Consider the following 26,665-nt stretch of genomic DNA (forward strand, 5'->3'; position numbering starts at 1 on the left):
TCTCAACGGCGTTGGAAAGTAGACATCCAGAGCTTTCCAGCAATATATAATAGTCCATACTTTATTCGGAAATTGATGACGTAAATTGGCATTGAACGCCAAGTACATGCTGCTGTCTAGAGTTAAACGCCAGAAACACGTCATGATCCGGAGTTGAACGCCCAAAACACGTTATAACTTGGAGTTCAACTCCAATAAATGCCTCAGCTCGTGGATAGATCAAGCTCAGCCCAAACATACACCAAGTGGGCCCCGGAAGTGGATTTATGCATCAAATACTTACTCATGTAAACCCTAGTAGCTAGTCTAGTATATATAGAACATTTAACTATTGTATTAGACATCTTTTGACAGTTTAATCTTTTGACCATTCGGTCTTTTGATCATGCTTTGGGGGCTGGCCATTCGGCCATGCCTGAACCTTTCACTTATGTATTTTCAACGGTGGAGTTTCTACACACCATAGATTAAGGGTGTGGAGCTCTGCTGTACCTCAAGTTTCAATACAATTACTATTACTTTCTATTCAATTCTCTTTATTCTTATTCCAAGATATACGTTGCACTTCAACTTGATGAATGTGATGATCCGTGACACTCATCATCATTCTCACCTATGAACGCGTGTGACTGACAACCACTTCCGTTCTACTTTAGGCCGGGCGCATATCTCTTAGATTCCCCAACAGAATCTTCGTGGTATAAGCTAGATAGATGGCGGCATTCATGGGGATCCGAAAAGTCTAACCTTGTCTGTGGTATTCCGAGTAGGATCCCGGGAATTCGGAAAGTCTAACCTTGTCTGTGGTATTCCGAGTAGGATTCCAGTATTGAATGACTGTGACGAGCTTCAAACTCCTGAAGGTTGGGCGTTAGTGACAGACGCAAAAGAATCAATGGATTCTACTCCAACCTAATTGAGAACCGACAGATGATTAGCCGTGCTGTGACAGAGCATTTGGACCATTTTCACTGAGAAGATGGGATGTAGCCATCAACAAGGGTGATGCCTCCAGACGATTAGCCATGCAGTGACAGCGCATAGGACCATTTTCCCGAGAGGATGAAAAGTAGCCATTGATGCTGGTGATGCCCTACATACAGCTTGCCATGGAAAGGAGTAAGAAGGATTGGATGAATGAAATAAAAAAGTAGAGATACGAGAGGAGCACAGCATCTCCATACGCCTATCTGAAATTCCCACCATGGAATTATATGAGTAACTATTTACTATCTTATTTTCTGTTTATTATTAATTTTTGAAACCCATAACCATTTAATCTGCCTAACTGAGATTTACAAGGTGACCATAGCTTGCTTCATACCAACAATCTCTGTGGGATCGACCCTTACTCACGTAAGGTATTACTTGGATGACCCAGTACACTTGCTGGTTACGTTGAACGGAGTTGTGTCCACATATAGCCAAGAGCCATAATAATGATTCCATACAATAACAAAGAGTACTACATTGATGTGATCACAATTTCGTCCACCAGCAGGCAGCACGTGGGGGCGTGTTAAATGCACCCCTCTATATAAGGCAGAGCTCGATAGTATTTTGCATACTGAATAAAATTTGAGTGTGTTTTGAGTGTTCTTTGAGGCTGTTGTTAGTGTAATGGAGGACACCGCAAACTTGGTGGTGTATCGCAACGGTGAGATAATATATAAACTCATGAGGGAGTGAGGTTTGTGTCCCAGAATCCGTTTTCGTTTGTGGTTCCATGCACGATAACGTTAATGGAACTGCAGAACAGCCTCTGTCAAAGCATGGAGAACGGTACGTTAATAAGAGTGAGCAGAATTCTATACCAGAATCTGGTTGTAGTTTTTGGTGGTCTAATACAGTTTGATACCATGCCGATCACTGATGAAGCGAGTACGCAGAATATGTTTCAAATTCACCGGTAGACTTAGATGCGACACCCACAGATTGAGTCATACGTTGAGTTTGAAACTGTAGAGGTAGTAGCGGTTCAAAATGATATAGATATAGATGATGATAAAGCTGCAGTGTACGAAGGAATGAATAGTGACAGCGAAGAGGACTTTAAAGCCATTTATGAGGTCGGCAATGAAGATGAGGATAGTGATGTGAGAGTTGAGGTAGCAGTAGAGAATGTAGTGGTTCAGCCCTCAAGCAGTCAACCGATGTACGTTCCACCTTTTATGCATGAGTTAGATCTCGACACCATGCATGTCCCCGAGTTTCTGGAATATGCAAACATAGGTATGTGTTGACTAAACAATAAGTTTTTGTTAGTTTATACTTTGGATTGATAAATAAACGATGATTTCGGCTTTCTGTAGGCATTGCTGATCTTGAGGACGGAGAGTTCCGGATTGGAATGGAATACAGTTCTAGAAAGTCGGTCGTCGCAGCAATTAGAAGTTTCACTATATCTAAAGGAGTTGACTATGACGTGTATGAGTCTGAGCCACAGATATTCTGTGCAAAATGTAAGATGTACGGACATGGATGTGACTGGCTTATCCGAACCAGCTTGATACGGAAAAAAGGTTGTTGGGAGATACGCAGATACAACGGTAGGCACACGTGCACAATCAGAACGATTTCACAAGATCATTCCAAGTTGGACTCGGATACAGTTGCTGAGGCTATAAGGCCATTGGTCAAGACGGACCCGTCTATCAAGGTGAAATCTATAATTGCGGAAGTCCAATCAAGGTTCAACTATACCATCAGTTACCGAAAGGCTTGGTTGGCAAAGCAGAAGTCCATAGCCAAAGTTTTTGGTGGTTGGGAGGATTCTTACCAAGCATTGCCATGGTGGCTCTCGGTCATGGTGCAGAAGATGCCTGGTTCAGTTGTCCAAATAGAAACACGACCACTGTACAACGGGAATGAGGAGGCGCAAGGTGTAAAAATACTTCATCGTGCATTTTGGAGTTTCAATCCATGCATTAGGGCATTCAGGCATTGCAAGCCCCTGGTTCAGGTTGACGACACACACCTATACAGAAAATACAAAGGTACACTTCTAGTCACTGTTGCACAAGATGGGAACTAGAACATTGTGCCTATCGCCTTTGCCTTGGTGGAAGGGGAGACAGCTGATGCGTGGCTCTTCTTTCTTAGGAATCTGCGAATGTGTGTTGTTAGAAAAGACAGTGTGGGTATGATCTCAGACCGGCATGAGTCAATACGGGCAGCAGTAAATCGTTCCAGTGGTGACTGGCAACCTCCAAGAGCATGGTGGATGTTTTGTATAAGACACATCGGAAGTAACTTCTTAAGGGCATTCAAAGTCCCTCACTTGCAAAAACTTGTTGTCAACATAGGGTATTCAAGAACGGTAGAGGAGTACAGTATCATCTATAAGAGGTTGGAAGAGCGAGGCGAGGCATATGCCAGGTGGTGCGATGCCATTGGACTCAGACATTGGGTATTGGCATTCGAAGAGGGACATCGATGGGGTCATATGACAACAAACATTGTCGAGTGCATTAACTCAGTTTGAAGGGTGCCCGTAATCTACCTGTGTTGGCGCTGGTCCGAGCAACATATTATAGGTTAAATGAACTTTTTACGTGGAAGAGTGCCGAGACTCACAAATGCAAGGGTGCTGGATTTACTTACTCCGTATTTGCACAACAACGGATAGAAGCAAATCTGCAATAGGCTGGGAATATAGTTGTGCACCACTTTGATAGACGAAATGAGATGTTTGAGGTGCGCGAAATGACTAAGGGAAAGGTGTTAGTTGTTGATCTTGAGCGACGGACGTGTGACTGTGGGCACTTTCAGGTTGAACGAATACCATGTCGCCATGTTATTGCTTGCTGTGTTAACCAGCGTCTCGATTGACAGTTGTATATGCATGATGTGTACAAGATGACGGAGGTTCGTAAGGTATATAGATTTGAGTTCACACTATTAGGTGATCCCGAGATATGGCCTGCTTATGAGAGACCCACATTGGTCGCTAATCCTGCCCTGAGGCGAACGTCTAAAGGCAGGCCCAAACTGACCCGATACTTGAATTAAATGGACTCACGCGACATGCGTGGTCCTCGTATATGCCGTCTCTGTGGTGCTCAGGGTCATAGTCGGAGTAAGTGTCCTCAGCGTGCTGGACCGAGTGGTGCTGGTTCGTAGTTTAATACGGTCATGTTTGTATTTTTTAATTTGCATTTTGTCAGGTGATGCTTTTGAAATTAGACGTGTTTGTATTTTTCAATTGGAGTCTATCCATTGATATTTTAATGTCCGCTTAATATTGTCATTAAATGATTTCCTGAAGTAAATATACAAAAAAAGAACTATGGATTACATAAGTTAACAAACCAAACATTAAACACGATTTACATTAAATTCTGAAAATAAAATCTAAAAAACCTAAACCCAAGCTCACTTCTTTCCAATGAACCAGTTCAGTCCCTTACCCATAATGCCCTAACCGAACCGCGATGGAGTATACCTATCAGGTGGATTTCGCTCCGTCCGTAGGTCATATGGGTGACCTCAAACTGAGTCATCCACCCCCGGAGCTCCCGAACCACTTGCCTCTGTCGGAGCAGCCGACCAACTTGCATCTGTCGGAGCGGCCAACCCGCCTGCCTCTGCTGGAGCGGATGGACCAGGGTTGAACGTGTCAACAACTGCGTATGCCCGCTGACGCTGGATAAAACCACTATCACATGACGCACTCCTTGACGTGTGGTTGGAAGTACGATCCCGCAAACCATGGGCCATATCTACTGATGCCTTATGTGGATCAGCCGACACTGACGGTGAAGGGATACCACTAAAATCTGACCAGCCACCCAAACCAGCGTTGATCCAATGCTGTAGTTGCTGATCTCCGTGTCCGTCGCTGAAAAATTCAAACCAATCATGACCGGAAGGAATGGTAAGTATGGGATCATGATGCTGGCCGGACTGACCCTGGTGACTGTGCTGAGAGTGCTGAGAATGGTGGCTGCCTTGAGAGTGGTAGCTGTGCTAATAGTGCTGAGAGTTCCCGCGGAGGAGGTTGTACATATCCAATTTGACGCATCACTCGGTCCGTAGGGTGCCACTCGACACACTCGAACGACAACAACGGAGCAACGATGTCACATACCTCAAGATGGGGATGCAACTCGTCGGGAACGATCAATCCGTCGTACGGCCGCCACTCAAACTACCACGTACTATTGGTATATTAGAATCCTAACAATAATGGTTGGAAAAACGGATAAGAAGAACATAACTATTTACCTCCTGCATATAGTCTATATCATGCCTGAATGTCTTTACGGTCTTCGATAACCACGCTGTGGCTCGTTCCGAATGACTCCACCTGAAACATTATTAATAGAAAAAATTTAAATAAGTCACCATATGTCAAACATGCATCATGAATATAACACATGACTAAAATAATACTTATTACCACCTGGAAACTGTTATCTCGACTGGTGGAAGTGTTTGTCTCGATACAGGAGCAATACACGGCATTCGCTCATATGCCCAAACAAACAACAGATTCAGAGGGCCATCCATCTCCTTTGTATCATATCGTGATACACGCCATAGTGCTTTGTAAAGATGTGCGAGACATGCTGACTCCCAAATATAAGTATGGATCCGCTCAAAATCGCGTAGCAATGGTAGATATTTCGCATGGGCATATGCGGTCGACTTATCCGTGAATAGGGTCGACCCTAACAAACAGAAGATCTGACATTTGACGTATCTCCTGATGGACTCCTTAGTGTCCAACGTCTCTGCGTCTCTGATACGTCGAACCCAACCCAGCTTTGTATAGGACTTCGAAGAATGACTGATTGATGGCTCACGACCGAATATCGCTATGCTCTGACTTTGAAGGAAGTCACCACTACTATCTGTCCATTCACTAACAGGCTCTCCATTAATGGGTAGGCCGAATATATGAGCGACATCCTCCAATGTCACTGTAACCTCACCGACTAGCAATACAAAGGTGTAGGTTTCTGGCTTCCACCTTTCAACCAGAGTAGCTAACATGGGGTGAAATCCTCTTATGTCTCCAATCCTAGAGATGTGGTAGAATCCCGTGGCGCGTAAGTAGTTCTCCACCATCGGATTCTACGTCTGTGGCGGATCCAGTTTATGCACCAACAAATTCCTGTTAGGCTGCATCAACAAAGATATATGTTACATTAATTAAATAATAATCCTTATAAATATTTAATAAACATTCACATATTTATTTTAATATCTTATTTATTAAAATATTTAACATAGCTTATCTATTTATTTATTTATTTATTTATTAAAAATTTAAATTCTTTATTTATTTATCGAATAAAATATTTAATCCTTACAAAAAAAATTTATGCGATAACAATATTTAATAACATTTATCACGTATTATTTAATAATCTTTATTTATCAAATTATTTATTTTTTCAATTTTTTAATAACAATATATTATACTATTTTATACATTTTACATATTTAATTTATTATAATATTTATTTATTAATATACGCAACATACTTATTTTTAAAAAGTCAATATATTTTTTTATTCTTGAATATATTCATAATAACAAAAATTATAAAAAATTATTAAAAATTACATATTATTATTATTAACGTTTATTTTATAAAAACTATTGTTATATTCTTAAAATTTATAAAATACACAAAATAATATTTTCATTACAAAATATATATACATAAAAAAATATAAATACATAAAAAATAAAATAAACTTTAAATACAGAAAAAAATTAAAATTTGTCAACTTACATAATAGGATGATCCAAATAGTTGATAATATGTTCTTCGGGCACCATATAATTACGTACCATTTTTTTCAATCTCTTAAACTAATAATTTTTTTCTTTCGCCGTATAAATTTAACTCACTACTACTCACTACTACTCACTACACTCTCCTCACTACAACCTACACACTAACACGGGCACACTTCTTTCCTTTTCTCTTATTTCTTTGCTTCAGCAGCTGTATGATGAACAATGGGAGAAGAAGAGTGCATATATATACATAAAGGAGAGAGCTCGTGCTGGTTTCCGGAGTGGGGGGCTGTCCCCTGCATGTAGGCAGGCCTGCAACACGCCCCCCACGTGGTGCAGCAGCAGTATTAAAATTCTGCAATACTTTGCTGCGTTTCATGGGCCTCCAGGTTCCACGCCCCCGGTGTGGTGAGTCAGCACGCCCCTAGCGTGTTGAAGGCGTGCCGCCACGTTGCTCTTTCGTTTAGGCTCCACGTCCCCAGCGTGTTGAGGGTGAACTCCACACATCGGTAATATTCTTCTTTGGCCAATATTCAGTCGATACACCACCCCTGCATCCATAAGAAAAATAATTTCTGAAATTCGCAGGTATAATTTTGAATGTGTGTGTGTTTAGATTGTTTATTTAATCCTTTTAGTTGATAGACATATTAAGTTTTTTTTTTTTTTGTAGTAATGGAGATATTTGATGTGTTATGCACTTATGCATCATTATAGAATGGTGGGTGTTTTTTATTAGGTGAATTTTATGGTGTCTTTTATTATAGTGTTTAAATTGCTTAACTTATTTTTAAAAGTAAAAAATAAAATATTTAAAACAAAAAATATTTAAAACTTATTAAATATTATCTATTTTCCTTTTTTTGGTAAGTTAGGTACAATTTAAAAAACATCACAACATTTACCTTTTTGATAATATGAATAAGATTTTTTTTTTAAATCAGAAATCTCGATTTGACTTCTTTAAATGTTTATAGAAATTTGAGAATTAGATTTATTAAGGAAAGAGAAAAAATAAAACCTAAAGATTTAATTTTGGTGAGATACATAAATCTGACGGTCAAATTTATATTTTACGTCACAAATTTAATAGTCCATTTATATATGTTTTTCATATTTTAATTAAACACATCATACTTCACCAACATATCAAAAATAAAAGAGTAAAGGACATTTTCGTCATTGACCTTTTTTTTTACGAACATTTTCGTCCTCAAGCAATTGAAAATACATTAAAGCCCCTGACTTTTGAAAAACGTGGACATTTATGTCCTTCCGTCGTTTGCACTGAACGGAAAAGGCTGAGCTGGCAGAGGTGGCGCTGAGGTGGCACGTAACGGAGGACAGGTGGCATAGAGCATTTCGTAACAGGACGTATAAGTCCCTGGAGACAGAACATTTCGTAACAGGACGTATAAGTCCCTGGAGACGAAAACGACGCCGTTTCGTCTCCTCCCCCATCTGCCACTTTCTTCTTCCTTCGTCCCTTTTCCTTCCATTATTCTTCCTCAGCCCTGCCTCCATCACCGCCGCACAGCCGCGCCTCCGTCAGCCACCATCAACGCCGGCGACTTCCTCCGTCCTTCTTCTTCTTCCTCTTGCGATTCACTCAACCTCTCCGCCCAATTTGGCCATGTCCGCATCGCCGTGGAAATCATAGACTCACTTTCTGCTCTCCAATTCTACTAAGCAATTCTTCTACAAATGGCTGAAACTCCAAACGCCTCAACGTCCTTACCTAAACCCTCTACCATGGACCCTCAATCCCAGCCTTCCTAAAGTCCAAACCCAAACCCAATCCCTAATTCAAATCCCAACCCTTCAACGCCAGTGCAATCGCCTTCGATCTCAAACTTCTCTCAACAACAATCCCCTTCAATTCACAATATCTCTTCCCCTTCTCTCCCCTAATACCCTCAGCAATCACATCAACAACAACCATAACAGTAGCAGCAGCAACAGCTTCAGCAACAATCACAGCAACAACAACAAACGCAACAGAATTGACAAAGTGGGTGTTGTGGGGGAGTAAATGAAGAAAGGAAATTCTTCCTTCCATGGCATCTGAAGAAGTATCACAAAAGAAAGCCAAGAAAAAATTCAAACTTGTCACGATAATCACTTACCCAAAAGAGCAAAAAATCAATAACATTACAAAAAATCAAAACTTGTGTTGAAGGTGTGAGTGAAAAAAAAGGAACTAAAATTATGGAAAATAAAAATTACTTATCGAAAACGACAGCGAGGGAATCGAAGTTGATTGGGTCTTCAAGGAACCCCTATTTGTGCCTGCAACCAAACAGCCCTCGGTGGTACCCATTGGCACCGTGTGCTCTACCCCATCGAGCAACAATGGACCCACAACACCCACTGAAATCTGAACAAACCCTATCGCCGGACACCACCTGCTGTACGAGCTCCTCGTCGTTGGAAGAGAGAGGAGGAATCTGAGGCGGAACGTGTAGTGGAAGTTAAGGTTTCTGCGATGGCGGAGCAGGAGAAATAGCGGCGACGGCGGAGCAGTCGATTATTCCGGCGGGGCAGGGGCCGGGGTTTCTTGCGTCGTCTTTAATGATTTCTTCTTCTTCTTCTTCTTCTGCTTCGTCATCGGAGGAAGCTCGAGACGAAGCTGCAATAATGGGTTGAACAAGGCCAATGCCGAAAAATCGAGGTAGACGAGGGAGAAGAAGTGGAGGTCAGTAACGAAACGGCGTCGTTTTTGTCTCCAGGGACTTATATGTCCTGTTTCGAAATGCTCCTTGCTACGTGGCTTCTGTAACGGCCAGGTCAGCACCATCTCTGCCAGGTCAGACTTTTCCGTCCCGTCCAAACGCCTGAATTCGACGGAAGGATTGAAATGTCCACGTTTTTCGGAGGTGAGGGACTTAAATGTATTTTCCATTCCTTGAGGACAAAAATGTCCGCGAAAAAAAAGGTCAGGGACGAAAATGTCCTTTACTCAAAATAAAAAATAACATCTTAATACCTCTTATTAAAAATATTTTTTCTTTCATATTAAAAAAATTCTAAATACATGATTTTATGACAAATATTTGTGAATTGATATTCACTAACTAGTAATTTACTGTAATTAATATATTTTGCAATAGTAATGTTATATGGCCAATAAATATTATTATTTTTGGTCAACAATAATCTGCACTCAATATTTAATTTACAGATATTTTATGTACAAAAAACATATAATTTGTATCAAATTTTACACATATAAATTAATACTATTTGTATTCACATTTTTTAAAATTTACATATATATATTAATAAAATTTATTTGGTAAAAATAATTTAATATTTATGCATATTAAATAATAGCTAAAACTACTAAAAAATATTGGCCCAAGATTTTCTCATTTTGTAATATTATTACAATGATTTATCAGAGATTAAAATATAAATTTACTCAAAATTTGATAAAGGTAAAAAAACCCTTCCGTTTAGAAATTTTGAAAATAAGAAATTTGCGGGTTAATTATCCCCCAGTTTTTTCCCTGGCGGTTTACGTTTAATTTGCGGTGGTTCTAATTTTGGTGGTTTTCTCTCTAACAAAACCGCCGAGCAACGAAACTAAAATAAAACCTAAAGAAAAAGTGAAAAACACCTGGGGTCCTGCCCTATTCATTTAAACAGTCCGTCACCGTCACCGTCGCCGGCGCTACCAATTCGATTCCCACACTCGGTGCTTCTATCCTTCAGATCTCGTGCCACTGGATCTGGTTTGGAATTTCTAGATTTCTGCTTTTGTGCGATCTGCTGCTTGTCTCATTATACGATTCTTTATTTTATTTATTTTCTTTGTCTTTTTGATTCAGTCTTTCATTGGGTGGTCTTATTGAATTTGTTACGTGATTTCTTTTTTCTGTGTTAGTCTGATCTTTTGTTCTTTGATAAAATTGCTGAGTGCACATGGTTTGGCTGATAGGTTGCAAAATTTAACTGTAGTTAATCTAGTGTGCAATTTTTCTTAGGAAACGAAAAATATACAATTTTTTTTTAATAAATTACTTCTATTAACAAAAAAAAAAAAAAGAAGGAAAAAGTACTTTTATTTTAAGCAAGCAATTCTAGGCATTCCAAATAGTTTAGATTTTACATCAACTAAGACAGATAACAGTTTCATTTTAGAGCTCTAAACCTTCAGGATTATAAATGTTTTGAAAAGTTTGTACATGGAGTGGAGTTACTTGTGTAAGTTATTCAATGCATTTGAGTCTAATCTTGGAACAGTCTTAATGATACAGATTTTGTGCAGCAATGCCTAGTAATAAACGTTTGAAAGTTACAGCATCCACTACAGAGAAATCAAGCCTAGCTGTTCCACCATCGCGTAGCAGTGCCCAACCTATTCCATCATCCTGCGGTGATCTTTGTCCAGTACTTCCAGCCCGGAAGGATCCTCATTCATCACTGCCAACTCCTGGGGATGCTCGTCCATTAACACTAGTCTTTGAAAGTGGTGTTCATCATCCGCTTGGATCTAGTTCTGTTCCGTGTCATGAGTCGATTAATTCAGATGATGATGCTGAATCATTTGATGAACATGTGGCCACCATAAGTTGCGGCAGTCGTAAGAATAATGACTATTGGAAGGTTAATGTTATTGGTAAGAGTTTTGTCATTCTCAATGTTTCAACTTAATATTGTCTTTTAAATTATTCTTTTCTTTTTTTGCTTCTTTTTATTTTTTGGCGAAGATGACAAATCAGAGAAGTTATCATTGGTTTTAGATCAACATAATGTAATAGAAGAAGCTAAACTAAAGGTTGATGATGTTTTGTCACTCCCTGCGGGTAGAAAGGTGATACTTACATGCAATGAGCACTTGCAACCAATTGGTGACGCGGGTGGCCTCTTAAGCGGCTTTTTAGGAATTTTGGGAAGTGATTATAAGAAATTTCCTATATATCTTTTGTCTTGGCGTAAGGTCCCCAGAAAGGATGATGTGTACAATGACATTATAAAGGTATGCTTTATTTTATTTGAATTATATAATCTCTTTCTTTCAGCAAAAATTCTCTATGAAAACAAGAAATCACCCACCAAATTAGTCACCACATTTTGTGTTTATTTATACGTGTTTAATACATATTTTTCCAGCAGAATGATTAACCACTAAAATAATCAAACTTTTTGCAATAGAGTAATCAAACTTTTTCACAACAGAATAATCAAACTTTTTATGAACACCAAATTTAGCAACCAATTATATTATTTTTATTCATATTTTGATTATAAATGTGAATCAAATTTAATTATATTGTTGATAAAGTTTGATTATAAATGTGATTATAGGGTGATTTTGTATTCGATTTCTAGTGTCCATATAGCATGGTGGTTGTTTCAGATGTTACAGTCATTAATCTCTCTTGCAGAGGAAGTTTCATTTTGTGGATGTGGAAAACAAGATAAAACGATATATGCTGAAGAATCTAGGAAAGGTGTGGAAGGATACAAGGCATAGGCTATTTCACCAATTTTATGATCATACTTTGAGCATTGAAGAAAACATTGCAAGGCGTCCTTCTAGAATTGATGAAAATCATTGGAGATGGTTCATTGACTATCGCTTGTCAAAGAAAACACGGGTAAAAGTCAAAAGTAGACTTGATAATTTAAACTGATGTTATTTAATTAGCTCATTACTGTATTCCTTGCGATGAGACAATAGGAGATATGCAAGAAAAATGCTGAAAATAGGAAAAAACAATTATTCACCCATACTGGCGGTTCAAAAAGCATAGCTAGGAGGAAAGATGAAGAGGTGACCAATGTTATAGTTCTGTAATTGAAGTAGTTACTTTTTTTCACTTCTATCATTGAGTAAATATGATCGTGTGATTAATAATTTAGGAACGACAATGTGGGAGGCGCATTAGTAGAGGAGAGATGTGGACTATAGTGCACAAGAGAAAGGATGGCTCTTATATCCATAATGAAGCTCAGGTTATTGGTGTAAGTTTCTTAACATATTTAAATATATAGGTGCTTATCTTATTTCAGTTTATATTTGTAATATGCTTTAAACTTACAGCCTATTATTTACAACAAAGTTGTTATACAAAAGTCCGATGATTTGACCTAGTTGTGAGAAGTCTGTGAAGGTCTAAATTTTATTTCTGGAGTTATATCGTGGTCATGTATTGCAGAGTTCATTTTAACCTCAGTTATGGGAGATTGAAAGAATACTTAGAATTCAGTAATGTCTTTTGAATCATGTTCCTTTTTTGTCTCCTCTATGAAATGGATATAATCTGAAGCATTTACACCACTTGGCATCACAATTTGCATAACATGTGGACCTATAATGCGTTTTGTTCATTTTTTTGCTGTTCAGTAGCATATGCGGAAAATCTGAGTAAAATTAGTGTGTAACTGAGAGAGAAAATTGAGTAAGAATATGACATGGTTACTTTTTTGGCTACCATAAAAATACTTGTGTCTTGAAAATGCTAATGATTGAGAAGGTATCCAGAATAATTTTTTTCTGTGAATGGTCATTAATCACCCATGTGTTCTGGTATGTGCTATATGGTATTAAAAGCTGGTGCATGCATTGGAACATCGTGAATTGCCTTATTGAGTTTAGATAGTATATGCAACAGTGATAATACTCTAGTTTTGGTTGTATTCTCATTGGTACAAAAGGGTCTTTATTTCTTCTCATCTGAATTTGTTATATAAGGTATTGGGCTGAAATCTTACCTGTATATTGCAGGAAAAAATTACGAGTATTGAGCGTGATGACGCCTCCTCCAAAGCATTATCCCAAAATGATTCACTTTTTCAAGCTCTTGGAAAGGAGCACTTGGGTCGTGTTCGAGGTGTAGGTTCTGGGCCATGTCCTACTCAACTATTTGGTCAAAGTACACATCAACTGGGTCGAATGTCTTCATCAGTTAATCATGACATTCAAGTAGAGATGAATGTAATAAAGTCTCAATTAGAGGCTTCGAGATTACAGGTTCAAAATCTTGAGACGGAAATGAAACAGGAGAAGTTGAGGCGGCAAGCATTGGAAAAGGCTGTGAAATTTCTTATTGAACTACAAGGAAGCAATTTGCCACCTGAGATTGCTTCTGTGATGAATGCATTTGTATGTGTCTCAAATGTTAAAAGTGTATCTTACAGCAAATCACTTTTTTAATTTTTAATTTTTAATTTTTCTTTTTCAGGATTCAGATAAGGTGAATGGACCAGTTTCACCTGGTGCAAGGCCGTCTTCCTCAGCTAGCCACGATGCTCAAAACCATGAATCTGACAATGATTGAAAATAAGAATTGAATTTTAAAGACTTTTATATTACTTTTCTATTTAGGTGGAGCAAGAGTAGAGAATGGATGTTGAAGACTATTTTAGACAACTATGTTGACCTGGAAAATTGTTTTATTTTAAGACTAACTTGTTTGTTATATACTTTTTCTATGATATTAGTACTGGTGTGCTTATCCTCGAAACTAGTTTCCTTGTGTGAAAAATGTACCAATTCAAAATTAGCGGCGATTATGAAATGTAAATTAAAAGTCTTTTGAAACCGTAGTAGTGGTTTCAAACTACCACTAGAAGCATATGGGTGTATTATCGGCGGTTTAATATCGCTACAAATTACAAATAATCTTTGCAAATAAATCGCCACGTAAATTGCTGCAATTTGATGTCTGCTGCAGTTATTTATTCCGCGATTAATGGAAACTGTGTTGCTGCACGTACACCTAATTGAGCTTGTATTTACAACCCACTAATACAACCAACTCAAATTGTGGTCGCAAGCCCAGCCTAGCTAGCCTTCTATTTACAGCGGTGTTTTAAACTTAAAAAAAAAAAGAAACATAATCTTCTGTTTCTTCTGCCTCGCTCATTTTCCTTCTCACACGTTTTTTCTTCTTTTCTTTTTTATATTTAGTTATTTATACATTACTTTTATATTTTATTCAAATATTTTTATTTTTTTCAAAATTTTTTGTATTTGTTACAAGAAATTTTTGTGTTGATTTATAAATTTTCTGTATTTTGTATTAAAAAGCTTTTTTTTGGAAATTTTGTTAGAATTTAATTAAAAAATATTTGTTTATCCAAAATTTCTCAATCGTATATATAGACTGTGTCCAAAAGTACCCAAACAACTATGGGTATTGTTAGCACCATTTTTATGGATTATTAGATGTTTTCAAAATAGAAAATTAGATGATGCAATAAAAGAAGTGTAATGATAGATTTTAATAAATATAAAATAATATATAAATAAATATTTATTTATTTCTTTTTATATAATATATTTTAAAATGACAAGTATTGTTAATAAAATGACAAGTATATCAATACATGAAAATATCAATATTTTTTATTCAATAAAATCAATAATTATTGAGTAAAATTTTTTATTATTTTAAATAAATTCATATTAAAATGTTATTTTTAATTAGAGAATTATAAAATAACTAAATTAAAGTTCATATTATTTGACTAATGATTAGATTCTTTCATGTTAACTGTTAAGACTAAAAACATTTTAAATTACTATTTTCATTAATACGTAATAAAAAATTATACATATTATTAAAATATATTTTTATTTAAAATATTACGTATATAATTATATGGATAGGTTGATCTTTTCTAAAATAAGAAAAGTGTACTTTTCGTGTTGTTTTATTTATACTTGCAAAAACCAACCGATACAGAAAATAAACAATACAGAAAAGATACATTTCTACTAATATCTGGATAAAAATTATTATATTAAATAATAATATTTTTAACAAAAATAATTATTTTTTTTTAATTTTTATGAAACAATCGAATAATTTATAAAATAATATAAAATAAAATTTGATTATTTTAATTTTTTTATGTGATGTAATACAAAATAACATTTTAATATATCTTTTAATATTATAAAATTTTTGCTCTATAATAATTTATTTTAGTGATGGAAAAATATTTATATTTTTTATGTATCGACATGTTTTATATTTATTTATTGAAAGGTAAAATGGTCGCACTTGCCAATGTATAATATTGTATATAAAAATATAATTATTTATTTATATCATAATACGTATATAAAAATACTTCTTTCATTGTATTATTTGGTTTTCTTTTAATGAAATTGGTTTATAAAAAGGTTTAATTACTCTGTTGGTCCTATAGTTTCGCAAAATTTTCAATTAGATTCCTATACTTTTTTTCCTTTTAATTGGGTTCCTATATGTTAATTTTTTTTCAATTTAGTTCCTATTAACGTTAAACGTCAAAAAAACGTTAGTGAATTGTGAAATTAGTTTTATACCCTTAGAGACCTAATTGAAAAGAAAAAAATATAGAGACTTAATTGAAATTCGGTAAAACTATAAATATCCAATAAAAGATATTCTTATAATCCCTATTCAATGATTCTAAGACATGAAAAATATTCTTATAATCTATTTTATTTTGTCACTATCATTCTTTTGCTTATTTATATAAAAACTGTACCAAAAATACCTTCTCTTTTGTTTTTGACTTTCAAAATACCTTATCTTAAGAACCTAAAAAAAGAATGGATAAAATGAAATACAAATACTAGTAATAAGCATATATAAAATTCGGTTTTCATCCTTCAAGTATTCATTATGATAATGTAACATTTTATGTTTGTGTGGATTCATAGAATATAATTTGTGTCTTTATCATATCATGGTACACAATAAAAACCACAAGGCTATGTAATTTATGTTATTGAAATTTAAAATCGGAAAATCAGTTCTTGTGTTGCAGTCTCCCACTCCCTAAACTAGCATAGAAATCAATAATAACATTGATAACGAACGATTTTGAGTCGAGAAGAATTCTAAGAGAGCAGACTTCAGTTCATCAGTAAATATATGCAATCATATATGATTATATCAGTTTTGAATATCAATGCCATATACACAATCTTAGAGAGTAGTTAGGGAAGATGGCTGCATATAACAAGAAAAATAAAAATTAAATTTACATTATATGAATATATCACTGTAAATACAAGCTTAAAAATGTAGGGTATTGTACCTTCATATATGCATCTAAATCATGGTCCGACATTATTCCTGCTTCTTACTCTCTTCTATTTACTTTTTTCCAAAGCTCTTTCATACAAGGAAAACAAAACATCACTCAAGCCAGTTTAACTAAACATGTTTTTTTTTTCTTTTGAAAATTGAGTTACCTACTATCTTTGCTTCCACCCTTGACTAGAGGAATGAATTCTTCTAGTGTGTTTCTATTGTAAGAAATTTTCACTTTTACCTAGTGTGTGTCCTTTGTGGTACTATATATTAGCAGACAAAAAAATGCTATGACAAATTAATATAGCAATGCTTGAAAGATTCAATATGGCATGGCATGCAGATACCACTTTCAAACACCAATAATTATATAGAGAAAATTAGTAAAAAAAAAATTACAAGAAAGAAGGCTAGAGATTCAAAACCTTGAGAGAATGGTCAAGCCTTCCTGTCAGAGGCAACAATAGTGTTGTTTTGCCACTTCCTGGAGGGCGAAGCAATAAGGTCATCTCGAAAGAGAATCAACCATTGAATAAAAGATACAAATAAGTGGTATTGATTATATGAATTGAACAATATTATTGGGCCTTGTCATGGAATAAAAGACATACAGATACAAATAACTTGTGAAAGACAACACCACTCTGAACTCGTTCTGATTTTAAACTCAATCAATGTCTCTAAACAAAAGTGTATAAAAATCATCACCAAAGAAATGTCTACTTTTTTTTTCAATCTGATTGATTCTTCTCCACTGTAACCACACTAACAAAAAGTGTTTATTGTCATTATAGAAACTAAAAATTAAAAACATGAAACAGTAAATGTAGCATAAACCAATCATAAAGCCACAAATACAGATAGTAAATGAAATCATTAGAACACCCAAAAGGAAAAATCAAAATGCCGCAAATGGTAAAAAGTTTATGTTATGTGTAATAATTGTACAACACTGTAAGCTTTCACTGATAATCATAACGATAAAAAAATATATAAATAGAAGGGTACTTCATAAAGCACATTAACAATGGAACACAATCTAGGAAAATCATTGAAGGAAATGATATGAATTGCAAACAAATTCAGATCATTCAAAAAAAATAGATTTTTACGCAAACCCATTTGCATTTAAGAGAAAACAAACAGAACCCAGACAAGTACATGTTTAATAATTTACCTTTACCACTACTCAGTACTCAGTCCTCACTAGTAACTAGTAAAAAAAATCTTCCATTACTAGAGATTTTGGGTTGTCCCATAGGAATTACTCATGGAAGATCCAAGTTCAAGATAATGGCAATAAATAAGTATTTGAGACATGCATAAATCCACAGAATCAGTCATTATATTCTCAATTTTATACACTTTTCATACTGGTTGTTACTTAATAATAATGTATAGACTAAAATAAGAACCATTTCATTATATGATGATGAAAATATAACTAAAAATAAGGGATCAATCCACATAAGCATGAGTTCAGCAGTATATACCTCAACTTCAATGGCATTAAATCAGAATCCAGAATCCCCTTTAACTGCAACAACAAGTCGATCCGAACAAGCCACTGCAGCCGAAATACAATAACCAAGGCTAACCCCCAAGTCCCTGCATCCAACCTAGTCTTGGGCTCTGTCTGAAATAGAAGCCACGGGAGTAGGCGCGAGGCAGCAAAACCAGGCGCGAGAAACAAAGCGGCAGCGCGGTGACGGAGGGAAGCATGGAAGCACGGAGGCATGGAGGCACGTAGGCGAGACGCGGAGAGCGAGAGAGGGACAGAGGCACGGCGAAATACAAGGGAAGAGTAGAATACAAGGGACGAGGCACGACAGGGACGCCGAGAGGAGGAGGCGCGGCGAGAGGGCACCGTGCGGCAGATCCGGAGAGAGCTCGATGAATGGATGAAGACGTTAGGGCTAAGGATACGTGAGTGTGGAAGTGAGAAGGGTTTTTTTGGAATTTTAAAAATATAAGAGTGTCCTGCTATCCTAAAAAAGAGAATATTCGTTTTTTTAAGAGAATATTCTGTTATTTTAGATGATTTTGTCACGGTAGGGATTTAATTGAAAAAAAATTAATGTATAGGGACCCAATTAAAAGAAAAAAAAAGTATAAGGACCTAATTAAAAATTTCGCAAAACTATAGGGACCAACAGAGTAATTAAACCTTATAAAAATTATACATACAATATGCACAAAATTATTTAGACTTATTTTAAAGACACCCTCTATTTGGTACGTTTGGTTTCTTCTGTCTAATGTTATTAAACTTAACTATGATGTTAGTATTGGTGCTGGTTATTGAAGACAATAATTAATAAGACCGTTAACAGAATAATTGTAATTTGTTTCAATTATTGAAGGCCTACTCTAGTTTTTTTATATAAATAAGTAAATAAAATATATTAATTCTCATAATATGCATGTAAAGAAAATTTTACAAAAATACGCAGGATCATTTCAGGGGTAGTATTTGCGAAATGGAAATACTCGTCATCTCAGGAAAAACGCATGTGAATTGAAACTGACAGCAACAGAGCCATGTCTTGCTCGGCACTAGCGAAATAGGAGGAGGCCATTTTGTGTCTGGCGCCCACAAAATAGAAACTTCTGGTGGGACTCCTACGAAATAGTACACTTAAGGTATACCACATGCGAAATTGGTTCCTAGTTTTCCTATATAAATGCTTGTGCCAACCAGTGTGTTACCATTCACGGAAGGGACCATTCTCTTGCACTCTCTTCCAACTCCGAAATCTCTTTTCAACCTCTTTACTTTCTTTCTCTCTTAAATATTGTGGGTGCTAATTTTGCTGTGTGTTGGCTTCTGAAAATATATGCATGATCGTATATCCTAATCTGGAAGTTTCTCATACGACGGAAGGTATTATATTTGTTTGTGATGATCCACTTTGGATAATGATTCTGCCACAGACATCATTGCAAGAGCTGAAGAATTTTATTCTCATGAATACTGGAGTGGTTGGAAAAAAAAGAAATCACAAAGTTGACTTATAGAATGCCAGTTGCAGTAGCCAACTCGTTTGCATATCAGAAAATGCAGATTAAATCTGATTAGCATATTTTGATGATGTTTTCTTATCATCATAGCATTGGAAGCATCTATTCATTGAAACTTTGTGTGAATCTTCAAGATATTGGTGAAAGCTCATCTAGTTCTAATAATGTGGAGGGTATTAGAAATTTGGGATCGGCAGATTTCGTTTCAGGTCGGGATACTTGTAGGGCCCGAAGTCCAACCCCTAACGCCTTTATGACGCCGGAACCAAATACAGATAATCGCCATGCACGTCCCTTTGCTTCCAACCTCGTTGTGTTCGAATGAGGTCATCATGATGGCATGGCAGAAACGTCTGATGAAGATGAGATCAAAGATTTTAGGGGTGATGAAGCAGAAGTTGTTCCCGAAATCCAGCCGCTTTATCGCGAGACAGTTCGTCCAATTCATGTCGAATCCGGAGGTGGGACGGGGGCTGGTGGTGTATCCAGCAGCACGCCAGAACACTATCTGTCTTTAAATCTTAGAGCAATGAATTTGACTACCACAGAAGATAGACAGAGCAACTACGCTTTGTCAAGTGAAATGGAGCTCGAGATTGGGTTAAAGTTTTTCAATAGAGAAACAGCGATACTTGCTGTTAAAAACTGCAACATCCGCAAATCTGCAGAATACAAGGTAGTAGAGTCAGATCAAAGTAGGAACGTATGTCGATGCAAGCAGTTTGGGGACCAATGTCGTTGGATGGTACGGGTTGCAAAGACCAGGTCTTCCAGATTTTGGAAAATTAAAAAATACTAAGGGCCTCATAGTTGCTTGGCAAGTTCGACGTTTCAAGATCATGCTCAACTTGATAGCAACGTCATCTGCCACCATATATTTCCCATGGTTCATGCTGATGCGATCATTTCCGTAAAGGTGTTGCAAGGATCAGTCAAGTCAGCATACGGGTACAAGGTTTCAAACAAGAAGGTTTGGCACGTGAAGCAGAAGGCAATTGCTAAAATCTATGGTGATTGGGATGAGTCATACGACCAACTGCGAAGATATTTCAACGCCCTGCAGGCTTTCGTTCCAGGTATATCTGACATGTCACACTTATTGGTCTTTGTTGTTTATTGTGGTTTTAGTCATTTATATGTTTACTAAGTAAGCATTTTCATACCAGGGACAATTGTTGACCGACAAATGCAACCGTACTATGTCGGCAACACTCTGGAACGTGACAGTGTCATGTTTCATCAGGTTTTTTGGTCGTTTCCGTTGTGTGTTGAATCCTTCAAGCACTGTAAGCCACTGGTCTCAGTGGATGGAATGCACCTGTATGGTGAGTACACGAGTACCCTACTTATGGGCATAGCACAGGACGGGAATAACAACATTCTGGCCATCGCTTTTGCGATTTTTGAAAGAGAGAATACATATTCATGGTACTTTTTTCTTACCAACCTAAAGAGGCATGTAGCGACTCAATCGGAAATTCTGCTTATCTCTTATAGACATGTAGCAATAAAGTCAGCTTTAGAGTAGGATGGGTGTGGATAGAAACACAATGTTTACTATGTAAGACATATTGCTTCTAACTTTGCAACAAGTTTCAAGAGTAAGGAAGCTAAAAGACACCTAGTCAACGCAGCATATTCTAAGACGCAAGAGCAGGTGTAGTATTACCTAGAGTTAATCAGCAGCGAGGATCCATTCACATCTTCGCAGATGATGGCCTGGATCCGAGGGTTAGAGCCACCTAAATGGCTACAACACCGTGATGATAGTTGTCGATATGGTCACATGACAACCAATCTTTCTGAGTGTATCAACTCCGTCCTCAAGGGTACTAGAAATCTCCCAGTTTGTGCAATTGTCAAGTCTACCTACCATTGTCTCAATGAATTATTTGTGAACAAGGGTCGACCGGCACAAGTACAGATCGCATGTGGTCAAGTTTTTTCGCAGTTCCTGCAAAAAGCAATAATAGAAAACTGTGAGAGAATTTCCCATATGCTTGTGATGTCGTACGAAAGAGCTATGTCAATCTTCATAGTGGATGAGATAGTAGCAGTAGGGGTGCAGTCTAGGTTTCAAGTTTACCTTGAGTATCGTAGATGTGACTATGGTTACTTCCAAGCGTTGCACTACCCCTGTGCTCATGCTTTGGCTACATGCGCATTTGCAAGACTTGATTGGTAGCAATATGTCGAGGCAATGTACTAGGTTGAGAATGTTGTTTTCAGTCTACGAGATGGAATTCCCACTAATGTTGGATGAGGAGATGTGGCCCCATACGAGGGACAATGTGTACGTCCCAACCCCCACCTACGCCATACAATGGAAGGACAATCGGTGTCAACAAGGATTAGGAATGAGATGGATGAGGTTGAGTCGAGTCTAAGCAAGTGATGCGGATTTCACAGGCAACCAGGGCATATTAGGCGACACTATCCGCATATTTTTGCCACTTAGTATTCCACCTTTTTCGATATTCGTATTAGTTTTATTCGCTATTTGGTTTACTTTGTGTCGAATTATGTAATGTGTGTGTTGTTACTTTATTTCATTTTATGTCGTTCTTTTGTTTACTTTATTTTATTGTTGTTAGTATATGTGGATCCATCGTTACTAAAACTACGTATATAGATCACATTAAACCACTAATACAATATAAAATTCAACAAAAACCTATGGTAATCTTAGCTAGGTCGTAACGTATCTGCACGATCAATCCGCAGATGATATGTCTCAGTACATCGGTTAGCCCATACCTCAAACCATGCGGATAGGTGGACGGGCCACCATCCATCATCGTTGCAGGCCGATTGTCGATGGAAAATATCGATATTTAGCGGAGGGTTTGGAGGTCCTTGCTTTCCCCCAAATTGACGCAACACTCTATCAACATTAAGAATCTCAATCCATCTGAAAAATATGAGCGGCACCACCACCGTGTAAAAATCTCCATGTGGGTGGCCGAGAAATTCGGTAGGCACTCTAGACAGAATGCGAGGATTCATGTACGGTAACCAATTAAACTACACACAAAGGTATCCCCGTCACTACAGGTATAGATAAACATAAACTCGTTAAAAACACTTTAATAATGGCTTCCACCTACCTCATCCACTTGTAGATTGTCCAACCTCAGGTAGTGCCTTAGGAGGCGTTGTTCAGCATAGTCATTCTGTCCCTTCTACCCGCCCACCTAGTGGACAACAACAACAACGTTGAAATAAATTCTATTTTCAACCTTAAAGGATAATTCAAAACGTAACAACATGAAACATGTAACACCATAGGATAACATACCTCGTAGCTAATGAAAAACTATATGGCGTCGTCACATTCGGTGTTCGGAAAGGTAGTCTGTAGTATATCCATGACACAAGCAACATATGACAGCCAGCCATACCCTTGACACTGTAATCTCTTGCTAAGTACATAGCTCGATATAACCAACAAAGAATGACGCTACCCCAACTATAAGTACTGATGGCATCATTATCAGCCAATAGCAGAAGATATCGAACATGGACCGTGTTGTTGGCCTTATCCAATAGTAGCATGCCTTCCAACAAGTATAAAATGTAACAACATGCATACTGAATAAGGGCATTGTCTTGTAAATTAAGTGACATCTGTTGAAGACGATTCCTGAGCCACTTCAACTTTATATTGAACTTCGTTGTCCCTACATGGCCGGCTGGAACATCACTAAGTTCTTGACACCATTGGCATATATCTCTCTGATGGAACTTGCTCCATGCCCTCAAAGTACCAGTGACATGCTCGCCATCAATAGATAGCTCTAATTGCATTGCAACATCCTCCAGAGTCATGGTACACTCACCCCAAGGGAGGTGAAATGTGTGGGTTTCGGGACGCCATCGTTCCACAAAGGTGCTTATTAGTGGATTGTCATATTCGAAGCGCTTTATTAAAGAAGGTTGATAAAATCCTGATCATCTTAGATAAGGCTCAACCCTCTGCCGCCTAATTTTCATGTTTGGATCTGCTGGATCCGACATGAAAACATCAACAAGTGTGCCATGAGGAGTGAGAACACGTGTGGGCTGCAATAGAAAAAAAAAAGACGAAAATATAATTAAAAATACTCTAACCAAAATTACATACCAACAAAATTAGTTCTAACAAGAATACTGATAACATCAATCACCGTAATGACTAAAACTAACCTTATGAAACAAATGTGCGGCAATATGAAATTCGTCCAACCGATTAAGATTCTCTTCTACATTAAACCTACCCCACTCATCTCAATTTTTTTTCCAAAGACAATACAAAATAGTAAAGCCATAGCAAAAAATTTTTTACCACCATCTATTTTTATTAAACTCCCTTTTCCTTTCTACCGAATGATTCACTTGGTCACTCCCCCTTCACCTTTTTATATGCGTCCCAAATCCCTTTCCCTCTGTCCCTTGCCACCCAACTTAACCAATACATGCTCGTACAGAGATTGCTGATTACTGAAATTTTACAGCTTTGACTACCCATTTCGTGGCCTCCAAACACGAGTTGGCCAATTCGTGTGTGCCGCCAATGTGTTGGAGCCAATTCGCTGATGCTGCCCCTGATATGGTCCAATTCGTGTATGCCATACGTGATATACTCCATTTCGTGGTCGCCAGCAATGGTTTGAGTGTGCAGTTTTTCAGCTTGCCATGACAAAGGCATTTTATGGACACCCAGCTTAAATTAGAGGGTAAATCCATTTCGTAGGTGTCTCTCCTAAAATAACTCTACACATTCTTAAAAACCTTTATGTGCATGCGTATTTTGAAAATAAATACATTTTTTTATTTATTTATATAAAAAAGCCACCTTACTCTTATATGTTTCAATTATTGAAGGTTAACACCGTTAATAGAATAAGTGTGTGCTAACTTATAATTTAACATATCAGCGTAAGATTATCATATCATATGTTGTTGAATTTAAGGATATACTTGAAACCTATTTTAATTTCATGGACAAAATTTAAACTAAACATTAAAAATAAAATTAAAATAAAATATAAAGATTGAAAACAAAAATAAAATATACTATTCGATATATTTTTTTAAATAAAAATCATATTATTAATATCATAAAAACATATCATTTTTATTGAGACTCATTTTAATACAATAATATGTTTTATTAAAATAAAAATTACTATAAGTGCTACACAGTCTTCTCAAAATATACAGAAGGATTTTAGAAATATGACTTTTATTATATTAAAATTACTTGAATATTTTTATATATTTATTAATAAAAATATATAATACTTAATTACTTGTCATAATTATAGATTTAGATTCTCTAAATTTTGGATTTTATTTTAGAAGGTAAAGTGTGATTTTTCTCATTATTTATTTTGTAAGTAGGATCAAGAGAAAATATGAGAGAGAAACTATTTAAGGCTGAGAGATCACACTTTACTCTCGAAAATTCAAAATTTAGAGAATCCAAATTTTATAATTATATATTTGTTAGTAAATTATTAAAAGTATTACTAAAGGTATTTTCAGTAATACCTTTAAATGTTGCTGAGCTTTAGGTTGAGGTAGAGTAAATCCCCATAGTGGTCTCCGAGATTGACGTCGTGCACCAAAATCGTCTCTGAGATTCTAATTGCACCAATTACATCCCTGAGATTGAAAAAATTGTACCATAGTAGTCCCTGACCCGTTTTCTGTTAACGACGCGCTGACGTGGCTTGATGACGTGGACCTTGGTGACACGTGTCACCTCATGGTTTGGCCACATGTCACCTCATGATGATGTGTCGGTCAACGACACGTGGCATGCTAACATGGATGAGTATGCCACGTGTCACAATGCTATTTTGCCACGTGTCAGATTATGCCACGTGTCGCAATGCTATTTGTCCACGTGTCATCCACTATGTCATTGTTATATGTGCATCAAATTGGTCCCTTACTTTGCATCAAATGACTCATTTTAGTACCTGAAATTGAATGTCGTGCACCAAATTAGTCCCTTCATAAGTTTTTTCTCATTTTTTTATAAATTTAAAATTCTCAATATTTTTATACACTAATTTTAATTATATTTTTTATTATACATATTTTATAATAAATTTTTTAATTAATAATATTAACTTGTATCATTAGAGTACATGTTAACTAAAACCAAAACTTTATTATTGCCTCTTGTGCTTATTTGTATCTATTTTAATATTGTTCAAGTCATGGCTACAATAAGTACTTATATTGATTAATAGTGTAATATATGAAAAGCCACCTAACTAAGTTATAGATAAAATAAATTATTATAATCGACAGTATAAATCTATCTTATTAATTTAGTGAGAAGTTAATTATATGGGAAATCGGACATTTTTAAAATGGATGGGAATAATGAATTTATATTAGTTAATAAGTGTCTTATCAAGTATTTTTAAAATATTTATTAAAATGTTAAATATTAAAAAAATTGTATCAAGGAATATTATTATACTCTTAACTTACACACTTTATTAAATTAATATCAATATGTCACATAATTCTTTTAATAAAATATTGTAAAAAAATTGTATAATTAAAACTAATAATTTAAAAATATTTTATAAAAATACTTGTATTTAAATAACTTGTGAAAAGATAAAATTAAAATTAGTGTATTCAAATATATAATAAGAATTTTAAATTTATAAAAAAAATGAGAAAAAACTGATAAAGGGACTAATTTGGTGCACGACATTCAATTTCAGGGACTAAAATGAGTCATTTGATACAAAGTAAGGGACCAATTTGGTGCACATATAACGATAACATAGTGGATGACACGTGGACAAATAGCATTGCGACACGTGGCATAATCTGACACGTG

General features: G+C 36.2%; 3 protein-coding genes across 5 annotated transcripts; 2 read left to right on the forward strand and 1 right to left on the reverse strand.

The window, feature by feature from the left end:
* Nucleotides 1–1,919: 1,919 nt before the first annotated feature.
* LOC130949232 (uncharacterized) lies at nt 1,920–3,034 on the forward strand. Its single transcript, XM_057878010.1, has 2 exons — nt 1,920–2,232; nt 2,313–3,034. The coding sequence occupies exons 1-2, from the start codon at nt 1,920–1,922 to the stop codon at nt 3,032–3,034; spliced, it is 1,035 nt and encodes a 344-aa protein (XP_057733993.1).
* A 7,247-nt stretch (nt 3,035–10,281) lies between these two features.
* LOC130947772 (uncharacterized) lies at nt 10,282–14,303 on the forward strand. 3 transcript variants are annotated; one of them, XM_057876476.1, is made up of 8 exons: nt 10,282–10,488; nt 11,000–11,375; nt 11,467–11,735; nt 12,145–12,357; nt 12,441–12,533; nt 12,623–12,724; nt 13,488–13,865; nt 13,945–14,303. In XM_057876476.1, exons 2-8 carry the CDS (start codon nt 11,027–11,029, stop codon nt 14,038–14,040), a joined length of 1,500 nt encoding a protein of 499 aa, XP_057732459.1. In that variant the 5' UTR covers nt 10,282–10,488; nt 11,000–11,026; the 3' UTR covers nt 14,041–14,303. The 3 variants fall into 3 exon arrangements, with proteins under 3 accessions (XP_057732459.1, XP_057732458.1, XP_057732460.1); XM_057876475.1 differs by having other exon boundaries at nt 11,014–11,375; XM_057876477.1 differs by having other exon boundaries at nt 11,014–11,375; nt 11,500–11,735.
* Nucleotides 14,304–22,500: 8,197 nt separating this feature from the next.
* On the reverse strand, nt 22,501–23,643 carry LOC130949233 (protein MAIN-LIKE 1-like). Its single transcript, XM_057878011.1, has 2 exons — nt 23,114–23,643; nt 22,501–22,798 (listed from the first exon to the last, which is right to left on the reverse strand). Exons 1-2 carry the CDS (start codon nt 23,641–23,643, stop codon nt 22,501–22,503), a joined length of 828 nt encoding a protein of 275 aa, XP_057733994.1.
* Nucleotides 23,644–26,665: the final 3,022 nt, after the last annotated feature.

The sequence above is a fragment of the Arachis stenosperma genome, chromosome 9, assembly GCF_014773155.1.
Source record: "Arachis stenosperma cultivar V10309 chromosome 9, arast.V10309.gnm1.PFL2, whole genome shotgun sequence".
NCBI classification, from domain to species: Eukaryota; Viridiplantae; Streptophyta; class Magnoliopsida; order Fabales; family Fabaceae; genus Arachis; species Arachis stenosperma.